This window comes from Astatotilapia calliptera, chromosome 15 (assembly GCF_900246225.1).
Source record: "Astatotilapia calliptera chromosome 15, fAstCal1.2, whole genome shotgun sequence".
In the NCBI taxonomy this organism is placed as follows: domain Eukaryota; kingdom Metazoa; phylum Chordata; class Actinopteri; order Cichliformes; family Cichlidae; genus Astatotilapia; species Astatotilapia calliptera.
This window is the reverse complement of record NC_039316.1, coordinates 12,184,021-12,202,276: the sequence shown is the minus strand read 5'-3', so window position 1 is coordinate 12,202,276 and position 18,256 is coordinate 12,184,021. Positions and strand designations below refer to the sequence as shown.

General features: G+C 42.0%; 1 protein-coding gene across 3 annotated transcripts; it reads left to right on the top strand.

Annotated features, from left to right (window-relative positions):
* The first annotated feature begins 1,467 nt into the window (after window positions 1–1,467).
* On the top strand, window positions 1,468–14,520 carry mideasa (mitotic deacetylase associated SANT domain protein a). Of its 3 annotated transcripts, none has more exons than XM_026142562.1 (13): window positions 1,468–2,029; window positions 2,456–4,188; window positions 6,875–7,090; window positions 8,915–9,257; window positions 9,359–9,425; window positions 9,510–9,652; window positions 9,750–9,853; window positions 9,964–10,039; window positions 10,171–10,259; window positions 10,744–10,887; window positions 12,902–13,030; window positions 13,190–13,356; window positions 13,626–14,520. In XM_026142562.1, the coding sequence occupies exons 2-13, from the start codon at window positions 2,680–2,682 to the stop codon at window positions 13,900–13,902; spliced, it is 3,264 nt and encodes a 1,087-aa protein (XP_025998347.1). In that variant the 5' UTR covers window positions 1,468–2,029; window positions 2,456–2,679; the 3' UTR covers window positions 13,903–14,520. The 3 variants fall into 3 exon arrangements, with proteins under 3 accessions (XP_025998347.1, XP_025998346.1, XP_025998345.1); XM_026142561.1 differs by having other exon boundaries at window positions 1,468–2,040; XM_026142560.1 differs by having other exon boundaries at window positions 1,468–2,044.
* The last annotated feature ends 3,736 nt before the right edge of the window (window positions 14,521–18,256 follow it).

Below are 18,256 nucleotides of genomic sequence, written 5' to 3'. Positions count from 1 at the left end.
GTTTGAAACACATGCAAAATAAACACACATCTGTTTCATGAAATCATGACGTGTTCTCATTTATGTGTTTAAATGCAATGAGTATCAAAAACTAAGATAAATAAAGTGTGTTGCATGAGGTCAACAACTGATTATAAAAGTTGTCATCATTATTTGGAATTTCTAGCAGTGGCAGCCCCTCTAAAAAAAAAAGAACTCTAAGTATACTTGACTTCTCGGATTTCTGACCTTAGCAAACATTTTATTGATGAGTTCTGTTTTACTTGTGAGTCTAAAGTCACGATGATGTCAATATTTAGAATAATGTTGCTATTAAATATAGAGAAGCAAGAAAACATTTACTGCAAGTCGGCTACTATATGAGCATGCAGTGGCTTTAGATTTTCAATCAGAGCCACCTGTCGCTCCTCAAGTTTGTTTTAACAAAAACAAGCAGGTGAAGAACAAAATGTTTGAGTCAAAGCCCCAGAGCCCCGTTCCACATAAACTATATGGGCAAAAGCACTGGGCCGCTTACACATTGCACCTCCAGAAGCTGCTCAGTTGTGGAAACCCCTGCCACAAAGCTCCTAGTGCACAGCTTTTGTCTTGATGCTAATGCCAGAGGAGGTTTGGGGCTCTGTATTTATATTTAATTTATTTTATTTAACCAACAGAGACACACTCTCAGTTCAGCCCCTGGCTTACCCAGTCTGTATGTCTAAGTATCCTTGGGCAAGAGACTGAACTCTCCCGATGCATCCCTTGTAATATGAGTGAGTCTGTGGGAATGTGAGGAAGAACTTAAGGCTTAAAGGGAAAAAAAAGACCCTGCATAAATGTGCACGCGACTGGGTGAACAATAATATTAAGTACAGTCCATTAAACAACCCATTTAAATAGAGAAGATGAAAACTATCTGTCATTGACTTTTCTTCCACCATTCTGATGCGCTGTTTATTCAGTAGGTCATGTTGACAATGTTTGCATGCCAAAATGTAGCTGAGCAGGTGTACCACCAAAGTGGCTGGTGGGTGTAGGTGGGTCTTCTGCATGTGAAAAATGAGGCACAAAATGGTTTGTGCATGCACCCCAGATAATCAGTGTGGTGCCTGCTCGTAAATAACACTGTGGACAGATGCAGATGACGGGAAATGTATTCGTCTCTGGCAGGAAACAGAGAAGCTGCTTAAAATAGGTTTCTTGTTAAAAACATAAACATGGATGAAATGATAAAAGTGAGTAGCTGGGCTTTAAATAACGCGTAATAAGCCCGCTTTAATGAATAAAACGAGGAATAAATTCTAATAGAAGAGCTGGGGTTTGTTGAACCAGATGAATTATCCAAACGTAAACCCGGTTGGAGGCCTGATTTTAACCAACAACAAACTGCGTCCGTGTGACGAGCCTCCGATTTCCGGGGAAGGCGCCACTGAGAAACAAACGCACACGGATGCGGCGATGGGAGTGGCCAAACAATCGGATTGGATAACAGGATGTGACTTGAGCTGTTTTGGGGTGAGGCGGTGCGTTTGGAGGTGCACAACTTTCTGCGTGTTTTGCGCAGTTTCGCAGCCTTTTTTTCTTTTTCCGCGCACCTCGGACAAACCGAAACGGCGGCTTTAAACACTCGGAGCTTTCCTCTCAGCGAAAGCGCACTGATCTGAGGAAGTGCCCGAGCGGGCCGCTGCACGTTCAGCGTCTCGCGTGTGGGTTTACTTACGTTGCGTGCAGGAGAGGAGGAGGTGGAGGGGGGGAAAGTTGTGGACATGTTTTCCTGGAAGTGTACGGTTTTGCGGATACAGTGTGCAACATTGTAACTACGGCGTTACTGAGCCTGCCCCGGGCCCTGGCCGGACTTTGGAGCGTATTTCCGCGGGGCTGCTCGCTCGCCTGCTCGCCATATTGCGCGCTGTGAAACTCGAGGGAAAGTTGTCAAGAGTTATGACATTTGCTGCGCACGATCCCTTCATGGAGCTGCGCGCAGTTGATCGAAACCAAAGTGACTCCGTGGAGTTGGACACGGGCGACTCTTTGCACCATTGATAAGGTGATCACACGGTGTGTAAGTAATGCTTTTTAATCTGCTGGATTGCCTAAGAGCTCTTCGCTCCTCAGACGCTTCCTTATTGCTCTTTTTTTCTCCTCTCACACAAACATCACTGGCTATCGCTCGGGTGATTGCACGAGCCCCTTCGTTTCCTGTATTTCTTGTTGTGCCAAATGGCAGCTACACTGTAAGCGCCGCCGTGTTGAGGTCTGTCTGTCCCTTCGAAACTTGCAATGCCCTATCTGCGCGCACTCTTTCTCTCTGCTCAATCTGCGTGCAATCCTGTATATTTTCACTTTACTCTAACGGGGCTATCTGCTGGCGTAGGCCTCAATTTCCTCATTGCCAAAGACGACTGAGAGTCGAGTGAAAACTCTGTGTCTTCTAAGAAAACAAAAGTGTCTGACTTCTTCTTTCTATCGTAAGGTCTTGCACCCCCTAAAGAGGATGGACAGCGAGCCTCAGATTTGATTCTTGAAGGAGGACTGCGTGTTCTCCACCCTGTGCTTTCCTTTGGGATTTATATTTCCTCCCAGATACCTCTGTATACACAGTTAAAGAATTTCTTCACCACAAGCAGTGAAAGCGCACTACAGAGGCACCAACTTGCTTTTGCACGCTCACAGATCGGGACTGAAAGCTCTATTACTATGAGTCTTCCTGCTCAAGTAAATACTGACAAGAGTGGTAAGCACCGTGCTGCAGCCATGAAAGAGGCTGTGCAGCACCCAGGGGAGGTTTATTATGGTATGGGACCGCCAGCTTTAGAGTCAAGCCACAGTGACTCTGCCAGCAGCTCTGGTGTTTATAATCAAGAGAAAGGGCCCCAGAGTTTACCGCACTATCAACAGGGTGCTCCAGTAAAATGGATGCACCAGGACTCCTTACAGGCCCCTGGCTGGTCCCAGGAAGTTCCTGTGTCGACCTGGGGACAGAATTTTGGCCCCTACATGAGCGGAGTGAATGTCAGGAATCAGATGACGTTCCACAAGGGAGTCCACGAAGGTGTAGCTCTGCCGATGGGAGGGGAAAATCAGCTGTCCGGACCTGTGGAGGTTTATAGAGATGCCACACAGGCTCCGGCTCAAGGCAGGGGGATTGAGTGGGAACAGCATGCTGCAGCGGCGGCAATGCACCAGGCTCAGCTGCAAGCCTATCAACATGGCCACAAAGGCGTGGAGCTCCAAGGCCAGTCACATGTGCCACCTCATGGTTTGCAGGGGTCCATGCTGCAGCCCTTCCAGGCAACATTTAGACCCAGCAAGCAACAGTTCTCATCTGGCTATTACTCGGTTTTTCCAGCAAACAAGGCAATTCCGAACCTGCCCTACAGTGAGCAGCCCAAAACTCAGCAGCAGCTTCTACACCAGATGCAGCAGCAGCAGCAGCAACAACAACAACAGCAACAAATTCATCATCACCATCATCACCAACAACAACAGCAGCAGCAGCAACAACAGTTGCATCAACAGCATCAGATTCAGTTGCAGCAGCAGCAGCAACAACAGCAACATTTGCAGCAACAGCAGCACCAAATCCAGCAACATCAAATCCAACAGCTGCAGCAACAAATGCAGCAACAGTATCAGCAGCAGCAGCAGCTCCAGGAGAGACAGCAACAAATCCAGCAAATGCAACAACAGCAGCAGCTACAGCAGCAAAATGTGTCACAGCAAGACACGACACAGCCACAGGTGCAACCAAAACAGCAGCAGACCCAAAACTTCGTCGCTTATCAGCCTGCCGAGCCGCCTCCATCTGAAACTGGGTCCAAAGAAGATGTTCAGTCGACGGAGCCGCAGCTGGAAGCAGAGGCTCAAAGCTGTGACGCGTCAGCCGTTCCTGATCAATGCCCCGAAAAGGCCGGCGCAAATCCCACAGAGCCCGCAAACGCGGCTGCTCCTCGGCGCTCGCGTCGCCTTTCCAGGGAGGGGCAGTCGCCACTGGATCCCCCTTCCACAAACATCTGGTCTCAAGCCAAAGAGCCTCCACCGCCCCAAAACGGAGTAGCGGGTGCGCAGGTTGCGAAAGCAGGGGAAAGCCAAGTGACAACAGGAGGGGTCATCCGTAGGAGAAGGAGAGCATCCAAGGAGATCAACTTGGAAACCCTGGCACAGAAGGCGTCAGAGATGGAGTCCCTGCCTGCAAAAATTGTAAAGGTAAAAGAGAAATGGCTCATTACACTGCTGCTGTAGGGAATATATCAATCATTTATGAGAGTAATATGATTTAAAAAAAAAAAAAGAAATAAAATACTCTTAGGCTCAGGTTGCTTGAGAGGGAACGGGGCAGGCAGCTCATTTGTGCAAGTGAGAGCAGATTTTCTCATCTGGCAAAGTTGGCAAGCAGCTGTACAAAGAGGAAGGACTCTGTTTCTATGCAGAACTTCCCTATGGTTTACAAAATCCTTTTCTTGGGCTTGTTTACTCGACTCGTGCAGCTGTTGAGCCTCAGCCATTGCGGGCTGTTTTAACAAGTTGCACATCGATACTGCAGACAACGTATCTGGTGAAACCTGAATGTCTGCCGTTCACTGAAGATTCGCCTTTTTGATCTGCTCTCCTCATTTTACTGCTGTATGAAAGATGATACGCTCTGTCGTTTTATTCAGGATATATAATATTTACTTTAATCGTGGCACACCCACTGGGGCCTGCTTCTTTAAGGTTTCTTTAGCAGTTTTTATTTTGTTGTTGTTTTTTTTACATAAACACAAGTCGCAGAAATGAGTAAAACTCAGTCTGAGTCCATTTTAACGCAAGCAAACGGACAGGTAGTCCTCTTCCCTCAGGGGGTTACGAAGCTTATCGAAGGCTTTCTTGCACCGCGCGCACGTTGGAGCAGCTGCATGTCTGCACACCTCCACATTCCTCAGGCCTTTTCCCAGTCATTCAGCAGAGCTAGGGAGGGGCAGCACTGTCAACCTGTATAGCTACACTCCTTTTCTCCCCACTACACGCCAAACAGGTTTAAGGTGGCGATTCACAACCCAGAGCTGTTTCGTTGTGGTTAGTTAAACTGCACTTTGTTTTCTAGGTCAGGAGACGAGACGAGTGTCTTTACTTTTGTTCTTAACTTTTACTAATTATAAATCACAAAACTGATTCATGCTTTAACCCCCACCACTAGAAGCCAGGATTACTCATTTTGCTAGTTTTTCTTTGAGTTAGAATGAGCAGAAATACCAGGCAGGCATGTGGACGTCTCCGAAAGCCTGCCAAAGTATGTGCTTGTAAAGCCCTATGATGAAATTTTATATATTTCTATTTTTATTTTACAGGTGGAATGCACATGTTTTGAAAGAGACTTTAATTTTTCTGCTCTGTGGTGTTTATTTTAAATTTTCATTTTTAATTGATCTCTTAATTATGGCGTTTCAAGCTGATATGTGGTTTATTGGTTGAGGAATTAATTTTGAGGAAAATAATAAGTTACTACTTTATCATTTAGGTGCTTTTAAATCTTAAAAGTAAACTCATCTGCCACTTTATTGGGTACATGTTCCCCTCTATTCTTTAATCCTCTGTGGCATTGATTAAATGAGTTGTCTCAGAGAAATTTGTCCAGATTGACGTGATAGTATCATGTTTTTGTTGTCATTGCTACTTTTTATTCGAATAATATATTTTTGAACTTTATTTGCATTTTTTTTGTGCTTTCTATGTTCACTGGACACTTTATTAGGTACAACTAGATCTGCTAGTGTATGCATAACTAAAGCAAGGTGCTGGAAACATTCCTCAGAGATTTTGATGCATATTGATGTCATGACATAACACTGCAGATTTATCAGCTGCACGTCCATTGCATGAATCTCCAGTTCTGCCACATCCCAAAAGTGCTCAGCCAGATTGAGATCTGGTGGCTGCGAAGGCCACTGAGCTCACTGGGATGTTCAAGAACAGTTTGAGAGGATGGTGCGCTATCCTGTTGTTTACACTAAATTCTGACCTACCACCTGGATGTCGGTGCAGAAACTGAGACTCAACAGACCGGGTAACATTTTTCATCTGTTGTGCAACTGTTGAGCCTGTTTGAGTTGTTGCCTCCGTTTCCTGTCTTAGCTGCCAGGAGTGGCACCCAGTGTGGTCTTCTGCTGCTGTAGCTCATGTTGTGAGTTAAGAGATGCTCTTCTGCGTACCTTGATTGTTATTATTGAAGATACTGTTGCCTATTTAACAGCTCAAAGTAGTCTGGGCATTCTCCCCTGATCTTTGGCATCAACGAGGCAATTTTCCCAGAGAACTGCTGCTCGCAGGATATTTTCTCTTTTTCTGATCATTCTCTGTAAACCCTAGAGATGCTTGTGTGGGAAAATCCCAGTAGATCAGCAGTTTCTGAAATACTCAGACAAGCTCATCTGGCACCAACAATGCCACATTTAAAGTCACTTAAATCGCATTTCTTCCAAGTGGTTGATTTGCACTTCAGCGGATCATCTTAACCGTGTCTATTTGCACCGGGTTGCTGCCATGTGATTAACTGATTGGATATTTGTACTGATGAGCAGTTAAAGCAGCTGTACCTAATAAAGTGGCTGGTGAATGTAAGAAATGTATGTCTGTTGTATCTTGGGGACTTTTTAGTGATTCAAATGTTACAAAAAACAACGAAAGAATAGATATTTCTGTTCAGAAACAGTAATTCTGATTCTTTCTTTCTTTTTTTTTTCTTTTCTTTTTTTTTTTTTAAATTGGAGCCGAATGCAAAAAAAGCTCATGTGACCACTTGGACTTCTTCCTCTTTTTATATCTCAATCCCTTTTCCTTTATTTTCCTGCTACTTCCTCAACTCTCTTCTGCCTTTTCTAATCTTCCTGCCTCTTTCCTTATTGTGCCTCAACAGGAAGACGGTGCTTCAAGCAGGCAAGCCACAATGGTGCCCCTGGTCATCCCAGTATCTGTGCCAGTCCACAGAGGTCAAACAGATCCTCAGGGTGGCTGGGCTCAGGGGCGGCCCGGTCAGGGCGAGCGGCCTGCTGCACCATCCGATCGCAAACCTTCTGTCATTGTGGCTCGCCGGCGATCGCTGAGAAGCACCATGACTGAGAGTTTTGCTCAGGTTAGTTCCCTAAGGACGAGAGATTTGAATTGTTTTCCTTTCAGTCACTTTAAAGGGACTTTTTTCTTTTTTTGCATACCACGATGAAACATTTACAGCCGTCGTGTTTGTAGATGTTTATTCAGGCTTAGACCACATTGCATAACTACCTTGATACCCCCCTTTAAAATGCAAGTTTGAGCAGTATTGTTAGCAAAGACAATGTCATCCCACCCAGTTACACAAACAACCTCAAAGTTCAACTTCTCATGGGTCGGCTCAGACCTCGCAGTGGTTAAACATTGAGACTTTGAGTCTTTCAGACATCTGCTGAGGAGTAACAGAGATGTGCAACTGAAACTTGGACCAACCCACAATTTATGGACTGAATTAGATGATGTGACTCATTAATTCCAAAATCCTGAACCACATGAACATCATTACAGACTGTAGGTTCACAGTGAAGTCAGATTCAGGAAGTACACTCATCACTGGGCCAGATGATTAAATCTATTTTATGTGTGTAATGCAAAAAAATCAATGTAGGGAGAAGACAAACTCCGAATTGAGCTTAGATATTTTTATCTGGTCGAGTAGGTTTGGTGAAGAGAGGTCTGCTTATTCTTACTGTAAAGCGACACCATGACCCGTTTAGGGCTAAACGTGCCAAAAATACATTTGCAAAATTCAGCTTCAGTGTCTTTTTCAGAATGACTTTATTCATACATTTTCATAACCACATAACCCAGACAGGTCATGAATCTGTCACAGGGCTTGTACAAAAAAAAATGGGTGATCATTCACACACTCAGTTTAGAATCGCAAATTAAGCTAGCATGCATGTCGTTGCATGTGGTTGTGACAGTGGGGTGAGAAGTAAACATTAATGATAGTATTAGGTAGGAGTATTAGTGCAACAACATAAATGTCATTGTTCATTTTGAGAAAACAGTCAAAATACAGAGATTAAAGTTGGCGTTTCAATTACTCATCTATACCCGGCATTTTGTAGAGAGTATAGCAGCCGTGGGAGTTGTTTGACTTCAAACTACAACTTTAATCTCCAAATTTAAAATGAAATGAACAACAATGTACTTTTCCTTAATGTGGTCCTAGTACTTCTTCAGAGGGGATTTTAGCTTGTGCCAGCTCTGATTCTGTTTCTCCGTTTACTGGAGAAACTGGGCGCTGGGATTTCTGGAGTTGCAGCTGAGTTTTATTTATTTTTTGCAAAGTCATAAAATTAAGGCAAGTCCCAGCTGAATGCACAGGCAATTCCTCCAAAGCTGGGCGTTTGACACCAACAGAGAAATGGCACTACAGGCCTGAGAAAATGTTCAGTTGTTCTGTGTGGGACTGTTCCTTTAATTTCCAACAAGGTCCTCAAATGTTGGACATAGAGGTACAAAACTTTATCACATAAGTCTCAAAACACTAGCATAATTTGAATATCAGAAACGGTTTAGTCCAAAAGGATGTTTTAATACAGTTAACGATCTGGACCTGAGATTTAATAATAAATCGGTGAACTTTAAAAACGCCTTTCTAACCTGACTTGTTGTGTAAAATCCATTTACACCCCAGCTGATGAGGCGTTGTCGTCTGTGTGTGGCTTTTCCCTTCTCACAGAGAAACTTAGATTGCGTCACGATAAACCACGTGAGAATGTTCAGTCAGCTTTATGGCCGGTTGTGTCTGATCCAGGAGCAATAAAGGTTAATACAGGAGGAAGGTGGAGGATAGCAGGGAGAATTTATTCCTTGAATTTGATCAGTCAGGTGTGAAACCTGCTCATGATTGTTATAAAAAATATAGGTTTGTGTTAACTCTGCTTCTTCCATCCAGGATGAGGAAAGCGATACAGGACTTGATGAGGACGGAAAAGCTAAACTGAAGCGCAGGCCACGTCCCGAACCTCTCATCATCCCTCCCCCCAAACCATCCACCTTCATCGCACCATCCGTCTACTCCAGCATCACTTCCTTTCAGAGCAACCTCCGTTCTCCGGTGCGCCTGATGGACAACCCTCTTACCTTTCCCCCATACACGCCACCACCCATCCTGTCTCCTGTGCGGGAGGGCTCCGGACTCTACTTCTCCACCTTCCTCACTAACATAGCTGTAACCAACCAAATCCTGCCGCCCCCGCCTACGCCCAAGTCTGCAGCTCGGAGCCTTCTGCGTTCCAGTGAGTCTCGTTTGCTTCAGTTCTTTTGCAGTGATATATGTGAGTTACTTGTTTGAATAAATTACTTAACAAGCAAGAGCTTTTTCATTCGCCTCTTCCAGCGAGTTCAGACGTTACGCCGCCTAGCTTCACCTTGAACGCCGAGGCTACACCTGTGAGCCTCGAACCGTGAGTAGCACTTAAACATCCAAACAACCTACTATTGTTTCTAACTGACGGCTTCATAACTCAGCCCTCTGTGTTGGCATTCAGACGGATCAACATTGGGCAAAAGTACCAGGCAGAAATTCCTGATTTGCAAGATGAAGCTTCTTCCCAGTCCGCCCAGCACAAAGCGGACTTGGTTTGGGTTCCTATTGATGACGCCGCCTTCAAACATGGTGACAAAGAGACCAGTAAGTGTCCATCATAACATGTGACCTACCGACCTCGCTTTTTATTCATACTTTGAGCTTTTTGTCACCATCGACACTCCTCACGTTCTCTTTGTAGTGGAGGATTTGATGAACATGGCATGTTCGAGCGTTTTGAGAGGAGGAGGAACCAATCAGGAGCTGGCTTTGCACTGTTTTCATGAATGTGGAGGAGATTTCCTTGTGAGTAAAGTGACGTACAGATATTACATTATTTACACTACTACTTATAAGTGTTTCATAGCTTTCAAATGAGGGACATGCCTTTGCTCACGGTGATGCCAACTTTTAAGGAAACACTGGGACGTTTGATGCATCAGGATCCAATTTTCCCCAAAGGCCATCAATTGATAGGTTATCACTACTCAGGTAACAACAACAAAAAGAAGCTTTTTATGCTAATTGCTTCAATCAGCTGTCACGAGCTTTCTCTTTGCCTTTCTCTGCAATTTATGCTCTTGCTCACTCGCCTATTTTTACTGCATTTGTTTTCCCCTCAGGCTCTGACAGCTGGACAGCAGAGGAGAAGCGGTTTTTCAATAAGGGGATCTCTGCCTACAGGAAGGACTTCTTTCTGGTGCAGAAACTGGTATGTTCGTTAATTTGACCCTGCAGCAAGAACAACTGTGAATCAGTGGGGGGGAAGAAAGCAACCAAACAAACAGTTGCATACGATTAAATGCACTCTGTGTAGCGTCAATAAATCCTTTGTGCACTCCTCGAGGCATTCACGTAATTGCTTTAATCAAACAAGACAATAATAGTTAAGACGTTCGGTCTTTGCTGCATGATGCCAGATTTAGATGTAATGGAAAATGAGTAAACAGGAAGAGGACGCTCACCTCTCAACACAAAGACGAGCTGCATCTTTAAAAAGGTTCAAAAAGTCATTCAGACTGAAAAATTCACATCCTCTTTGCGACAGGAAATGACTATTTTTATAGGAAATGTGGGCTTTAAAAAAAAAAAGCGGTAAAATAAGCTGAGACAGAGTGACTTCTCAAGGATTATCTTACGTATTCTTATTATTCAATAAAGCTTTACATGTGCACGCTTCTCTGACTGTTTTAAAGGTGCGGACTAAGACCGTGGCTCAGTGTGTGGAGTTCTACTACACATACAAGAAGCAGGTGAAAGTTGGTCGCAATGGGATTTTAATGTTCGGCCCTCCTGATTCACCTGTGGAAAAACACGCAGAGGCAGTCGTGGACGTCAAGGTAAGCGCGGTTAAATCTGACCTTTATTTTAAAGAGTCAATATGCAGTCATGGTAATAAAAAGCACATCCTGAATTCTAAGGTGAAGTAATCTGGTCCTTTAATTTGTTGTTTATCAAACAAAAGTTAAACCAAAATGCAGAAGCACTGTGTGAAAAATTACAGCCTCAAGAGGCTACGTGGCAGCCAGGTGCTGCTAATCAAATGCATTTGATTGATTTTGTTAACCTTTATTGAGATAGGGCAGTGGAGAGGAATCGGGAAAGCTGGGTAAGAGAGCAGGAGGAAGACGTGCAATAAATGACTTCAGTGTGGCTTGAAACCAAGGCCTCTTCAACAGCCTCATGGCCATAATTAATAGCGCCACATCTGCTGAAACTCCTCTCATACAAACACACATTAGAGCATAAGTGCCTGATACCAACTGTCAGGCACGTTGGTGGAGGAGTGAGGATTTGGGCTTGGTTTTGCAGTCAAAGTCAACCATGTGAGGCCACTTGTCCAACAGCTTAAGCTTAGAGTTATAAAACAGGAGAACGACCCCAAACCCAGCAGTAAATCTGCAACATCATTTCTGGGTGTTATAATTGTCCAATTAAAAACCCGACGTCAACCTGACTGAAATGTTTTGGCAGGAGCTTGGAGAGCTGTGCATAAACAAATGCCTGCAAACTTTAGTGAACTGAAGCAACACTGTAAAGAAGGGTGGGACAAAATTCCTCCACAATGATGTGAGAGACTGATTAAGTCACAGAAAACAGTTACTTCACATTAGTGCTTCTAAAGGTGGTTAAATAAGCTCTTGAATTATGGGATGCACTCAGCTTTTCAAACACTGCTTCTTAATTTTTGGCAAAATTGTTGTTAAATAAATAATAACACTTTGTAATATGTTGTATTGTTGCTCACCTGAGGTTGTATTTACCTAGCATTAAGTACACCAGGTGTGCTTTAGATTATGTGCTTGTACATAAAACCTTTGAATTGATTGGTGTACTGTTTACCATGACCGTATATGTAGTATTTGCAATGTCTCATGTGCGTTTCATTGTGCATGGTTGAATGTGTCTTCCATGTTATATTTATCTGTTTGAATATATTTAGGATTAATTAAAAGTCGTCAACATTTTTCAACTAATCAAATGGAGTTTTTAAGAAGGGGTTTCATTGTGTGTGAATACAGATGTCTGCACATGGAGAAATATGCTTTGTGCCACGTCTTTTTGCTGCTATGTTATTTTAAATACACGGCAGCAAAAAGAAACAGACACCCTTCAGCCAGTGGCTTTCTTCAGCATTTCTGATACATGTATTTGTGTGACCCTAAATAAAGCAACCCCTGGACCTATTCTCTGGTTGACAGCAGTTATTTACAAAAGTACCAAAATAAGGATGTGCTCTGGCCACGCAAAATGTTAAGACCACTGGAATCAAGAACGATGAGTTGGTGGTTGTGAGAAAAGAAGGGTTGCACATTAGCTGGTCTAAAAATGTAGAGTAATAATCATATTTGTATATGATTATTACTCTATATAAAGATGTCTAGATCCAATTTTTAATCTAATCCTATCCTTCCCCGTATATAGAGCCTGTTAGTTTGAAACAAGATACCCACTTTACTTCTGATTGGCTGCCCCTCATCTGGGTTCCTTGAATAGAGTAATACATTTTGTGTATCCACTGTTAATGTGCTTTCTTTTTTTTTTTAGGAAGGGGGGGGGGGGGGTCTGGCAACTAAGAAAGCATTTTGAGGAAATCTTGAGAAAGCTGAGTCAAGTGTACCAGGGAGTGGAGGCTGCAAAACTCTCAACAGCTGCGACTTTATTAAGGAAAACCTCTGTTTTTGTTTGTTTGGGTTTTTTTTGGGGGGGGGGGACAATTAAGAAGAAAGACTAGGGTAAAAAAATAAACAACGGGTCCCCTTTAATGAAGAAACAAGGATCTTATTGTCTTGAAGTAATGTTTAAGATTCTGGGTCATAGTCTGCCTAATTTCCCTGGTGGGATTCCTTACAGAGTTCACAGCAGCCGAAGATGACTCAAGGTGAAGCGGATGAGGATGACAAGAAGAATATGTCTTTAGAGCAAATCAATGAGAGAAAACAGCAGGCGAGGGTCGCTCAGTCACTACAGGTTCATGACTATGTAAGTTTCATTTCATAGTTCTTTGATACACATCCTTATCAGTTAATATATTTAAAATAAGGAAAAAACAATATATTTATTTATTTGAAAAAATCTAAATTTTATGAACCATTGGTCTCAACTGTGCTAAAACGCAACCTTCTGTTTCTGCCTCTTCAGGCAGGAACAGTGCTGGTGCTCAAAGAGCCAGATACTGTTCATAAAGAGGCTCATCAGTCTCCAGCACTTCCCAGATCTCGGGCCGAGCCTGCTGCAAAGAAGCCCCGGGTGCCACTGAAGCCCTCGCAGGAACCTGAGCAGATTTTTCCTTGCAAGAAATGCAACAGGTACGACAAAAGCCATCACAGAGATTGGCGTTAATTCCTGACCTGTTAGCATTGTGTTATGAAGGTTTGCTCATTCATTATAAGAGTCCAAATAATGCTGGTGATTTTTGGTTCATCTCAGTGTGCTGATCTCTGTGGGGCACAGTGTGTTTAGAAGTTTCCGTGAATTCCGTGATATATTTATTTATTTATTTATTTTTTCAATAGCGCCGCTTTATTCCAAACAGTTGCTATCAAGCATAACGCTGCACCCTTTTCCTCCCTTACAGAGTGTTTTATAAAGTGAAGAGTCGAAGCGCTCACATGAAGAGTCATGCCGAGCAGGAGAAGAAGGCTGCAGCGCTGCGTCAGAAGGAGGAAGAGGAGCAGGCAGCAGCTCAAGCTCGAGCCAGGAAGGCTGCGGCAGCAGCAGCAGCGGCGGCAGCTGTGTCTGCTGCAGAGACCCAGCGGGGAGGTAATGGGAATGGAGCGTCAGAGCAGGCTGAGGCCAGCAGCCAAGAGGACTCATCAGAGGGGGAGGATGACGACGATGAAGACTGGCAGTGAGACCGATATAAAGACGAACATTAATGGGATGGATTGACGTGTAAATAGAGGGGAGATGGTGAACAAATCAGGGAGGGAGGTGTTTAAAAACATGTGCTCCCCTATGAGGAGCAGAATAAGCACAAGATGCTTTTAAAGTCTTCCTGTTGATCTTTTCACTTGTTTCCTGACCTGAACTGTTTGTCTTTGACTGTAATTCAGATTCACACCGTCAGCGTGTAAGCCACACTCCACATTTTCACATTTGTACCTTTGAAATAATCAGTTTGTTTTTTTTTGTTGGTATTTTTTTTTTTGTGTGTGTGTGTAAAATGTCCGTGTGCTATGCTTCTGCTTTTGCTAATAGGGCCTTTTTAAATCTTATTTAATTGAACATATGTTAAGATCTTCAATGGTTGTTTGATGAATCAGGATATCTTTCTAGCAATAAAATGAGATCAAGGCAATCATTACTTTATAGTTGCTTCCCTTTAAAGACAGAAGCCATTCTGTTTCAAATACTTCTTACAGGAAAAAAAACAGCGCTGAATTTAGCAGATTTCTATCAGATTTTTAGGTGGGTTGTACACTTATTTTTAAACTAAGGGACCTTTGAAATGAATATGTACAAAAAATATATATATGAGACTGTCATATATTTATGATACTGCATTTTTTTTTTTTTCTTCAGTGATTTTGATAATATAAAAAGTAATCATGTCGGCTGTAATGTGACTGGTGAATTGAGAAATGTATTAAAGAAATATATTCTTCTGAGGAGTGGATGGGGTTTTTTGTTTAACCAGCAGATGGCGGCAGAGGTTCAGTGTGATCTGAGAATTTCCCTTCATGGCTGCCTGTAGGTGAATGGAAATATTGCTGTTGTCTGATTGGCCTAAGATAAACGTGGCTTAAATTCTATGTAGACCAAGTCAAGATTTATGTCATTTTATATTCCTAAATCATAACATCCTTATACATCTAGTGGGCAAAGAGAGATTTACTTCTAATGCTGTGCTCATAGGTCTTATATGCCAGACAGGCTCCAAAGGCCTATAATTTTAAGATTAAGGGCTGGAAAGCCAACTTGTCTTGAGACGCTAGGGAGTGGTGAAATTTTGCATTGATCTTTGGTGGCATAATTCAGCCATTTAGGAGTGTGAGCCATAAAGGGAAATGATGCTCTCGGGAGATGAGATGCGAGGGATATTGCGCTGAGATTATTGAAGACAAAGTGGCTCTGTTTCTGTCTCCAGCCCATCAGTGACTGAGTGGCCTTCATTTACTTTCCTCCTGCTGCAAAAATCTAGCAGCAGACATTGCTTTAAACACATAATCTGACTTTGGATGAGTGTAAGAAAAAAAAAATCCACATTTGTTTCATGTGATCCTTTGATTTAAAGTGGACCTACTATGATTTTCTTTACATGCCAAAAGCTCAGGCTACAGACTGCCTGAAACACTTGGTTTTACACATTTTTTGCACGCTCTAGAAGTTTTAAATGAGAAGAGCTTTTTTATTTATTTATTTTTGTTTCTTTAACGGGAAAAATATATACTCATAACTATGTCCTGTCTTCTTCCCCTCACCTGGTCGCAACAGACGGCAGCCCTCCCTGAGCCTGGTTCTGCTAAAGGTTTCTTCCTGCTAAAAGGCAGTTTTTTCTTTCCCACTGTCTCCAAAATGCTTGCTCATAGGGATTATCTGATTGTTGTTGTTTGGTTTTGGGTTTTTTTCTGTTTTCCTTCTATGGGTCTTTACATTACAGTACAAAGACAATTAAAGCAACTAACTGTTGGTGTGATTTGGAACTATATAAATAAAACTGAATTTAATTTAAAAAATTGAATTGAATTGAATAAATAGAAATTGAGTAGTGTGTCTGGTCAGATAAAAACTAGCCAGCTAAATAATAACAGGAGCTAGTTTTAAGCTAACATTATACCTAATATAAAATGTCCTAAAAAAAAAATAAAATCAGTTTTCCTCTGATTTAATTTTGATCATTTGATTACATGCTCACATCATAAGAGAGTTTATTCGGCAAGTGTCCAAGTTCAACAATGTTGTTCTATTTAAAGAAAGATTCACTAATGCAAGCTAAAAACAGCTAAGCGAAGCTAATCTGGTAGCTGAGGCTAATAGCGGCTAACCCAAATTAATGCTTTGCTGAGCTTTAATGTATTTGTGTTTTATTTTACTGTTTCCATCTTATACTACCTTTTCCTTTTACTCCACTGTATGCTGGATAATCAAGTTTAACATTAGTTATTAGTTAAATAACAAATTGAATTCATGTTTTTTATACCTGAATTTAAACCATCACATTAGACTTCTCTGAGAAATCAGAAATTAATCAAATATTTAACCACTAAAAGCTTCTCTCTGTAAAAAAACAAAACAAAAAAACAAAAAACACTAAAACTAATTTCTCTGTTCAGAAATGGAAGTAAATAGCTGTAATATGGCATCTTAATTGAAAAATAATCAAATGCTTTAAGATCATGTTTTTGCTTTTTTGTAAAACAATAAATATAATTCCAGCTAAAGCGCTTCCACATACCGGTGGATTAAATATTACAGAAACATTTCAGGCAGCTGTGACATAAACCTTACATTTCTGGTCTCATTCATGTGTTGTAGCCCCCCTCACTGTGTTCCCATGCTGTGTTCTTGCCACTCCTGGTCCACCCCATTTAAAAAAAATCCTGCTAATGCCTCTACTGCAGAAGGTGTAGAAATCAAAATGCTGACTTGCAGTTTGCACTATATAATTTTTCATTACTGATGGCCCTCTCAACACCACCCTGCCACAAAACCAGGCCAAATGTAATGACTTTACAACGAAAATGAAAAAGATGAGGGTTGCACATGACCAACTCATTGGGCACTTCAAGAAGATGAATAAGAACACCTCTACACATGCTTAATCATGTGATTACTGCACGATGCAGTTGTAAAGCAGCATAGGGCATGGGGCAAGGCAGTATGTAAGATAAAATACTGGAGATGGAGGCCAGGAACTATGACACATCAGTAAGGGCAGGATTTCTGAAACGGACCTTCTGAGATATTCACCACAAAACAAAACAAAAAAAACATTGTTGATGATAAAGCTGAACAGCCAACCTGATTTGGAGCTAAAGAAAATGGGTATGGTAACTAAAGATCACCAGTCTCATAACTGAAATTAGCCAAAAAGCACAATGAAGAATATATCCAACACATAGGCTGATGAGTTACAACAGCATAAGACCACAAACAAATCTGCCCTGTCCTTTCTCAAAAGTCCAGGCTGTTTCTTTTGCATTTGTTTGAGGAATATTAATGGCAATCAATAAAATTTCAAACGCCACAGCCTTTGAAGAATGTCGGCAACTGTCACAAGTTGTTGTTACATCATCAGTGAAATTCAAGCCTCATTCACACTTCTCTGTTTTATCTCACAGTGTGACAGAAGTTGAATAAACCAGTCTGCTTGCCATGCAGGCCCACATGGCATTAGACATTTGCACATGATGGCTCCTCTGTGGGTTTCTGCTATATTTGGTTACCCATAACTTCTTCCTAGGTGTTGCTGAAAAGTCTCTGTATATTTGGAGAAGGATAATCCTTGTGTTATAATATATCATCTAAAAGGTTTTTTTAAAAGCTCTGCTTAGATCCAATAAACAAAAAGAGAAGGTTCAAAAGAATTTGAGATACAACACACATTCCCTCTTTGTAATATAAAGTTAATCCTGATATATTCATCTTGCAGATTACTAGCTGATGTGAGAAAGTGAGTCAAAAAATGATAAACCACCACATGACATTAAAGCTATCTGTAACTACCCGGCCCTTTTCTAACAGTTGAACAAAGCAAGAGGCACTTTCATTGCTTTATTGTCTTAGCTGATTACTGGGAGCTAAACATGCTTGGTAAAGCATGTTTACGATTGTGCAAATCCACACGGGCAGATTTGAAATCAGGATCTGTGTAAAGATGGTGCCGAAAACTACCTTGGGAATTCGGATTTAGGTTACACAAAAGTAAAGAAATAGCTCACTGGAGAATGTCAACTGTATCCCAGATGGAATTGCTTTATTGGATGAAAACAGACTGCGTGACCAGTGCAGTGACAGATTACCGGTGTATCCTCGCAGGAGAGATTTCTCATTACAAATTGGGAGAATTTTTTAATAAATCAGTTTTATCTCATGCAGATTTATGCAGAAAGATGCTCTAAAATCTAATCACATCATCTGCTCCATGTGGATCACCTGTGGCATAAGCATAAATTTTGCACTGTGATGATGGGACATAAAAAGTAAGCAGTTAATTTCTTGTAGATGAATAATTTCTGAGACCACTTTGGATTCTGAAAGACAGAC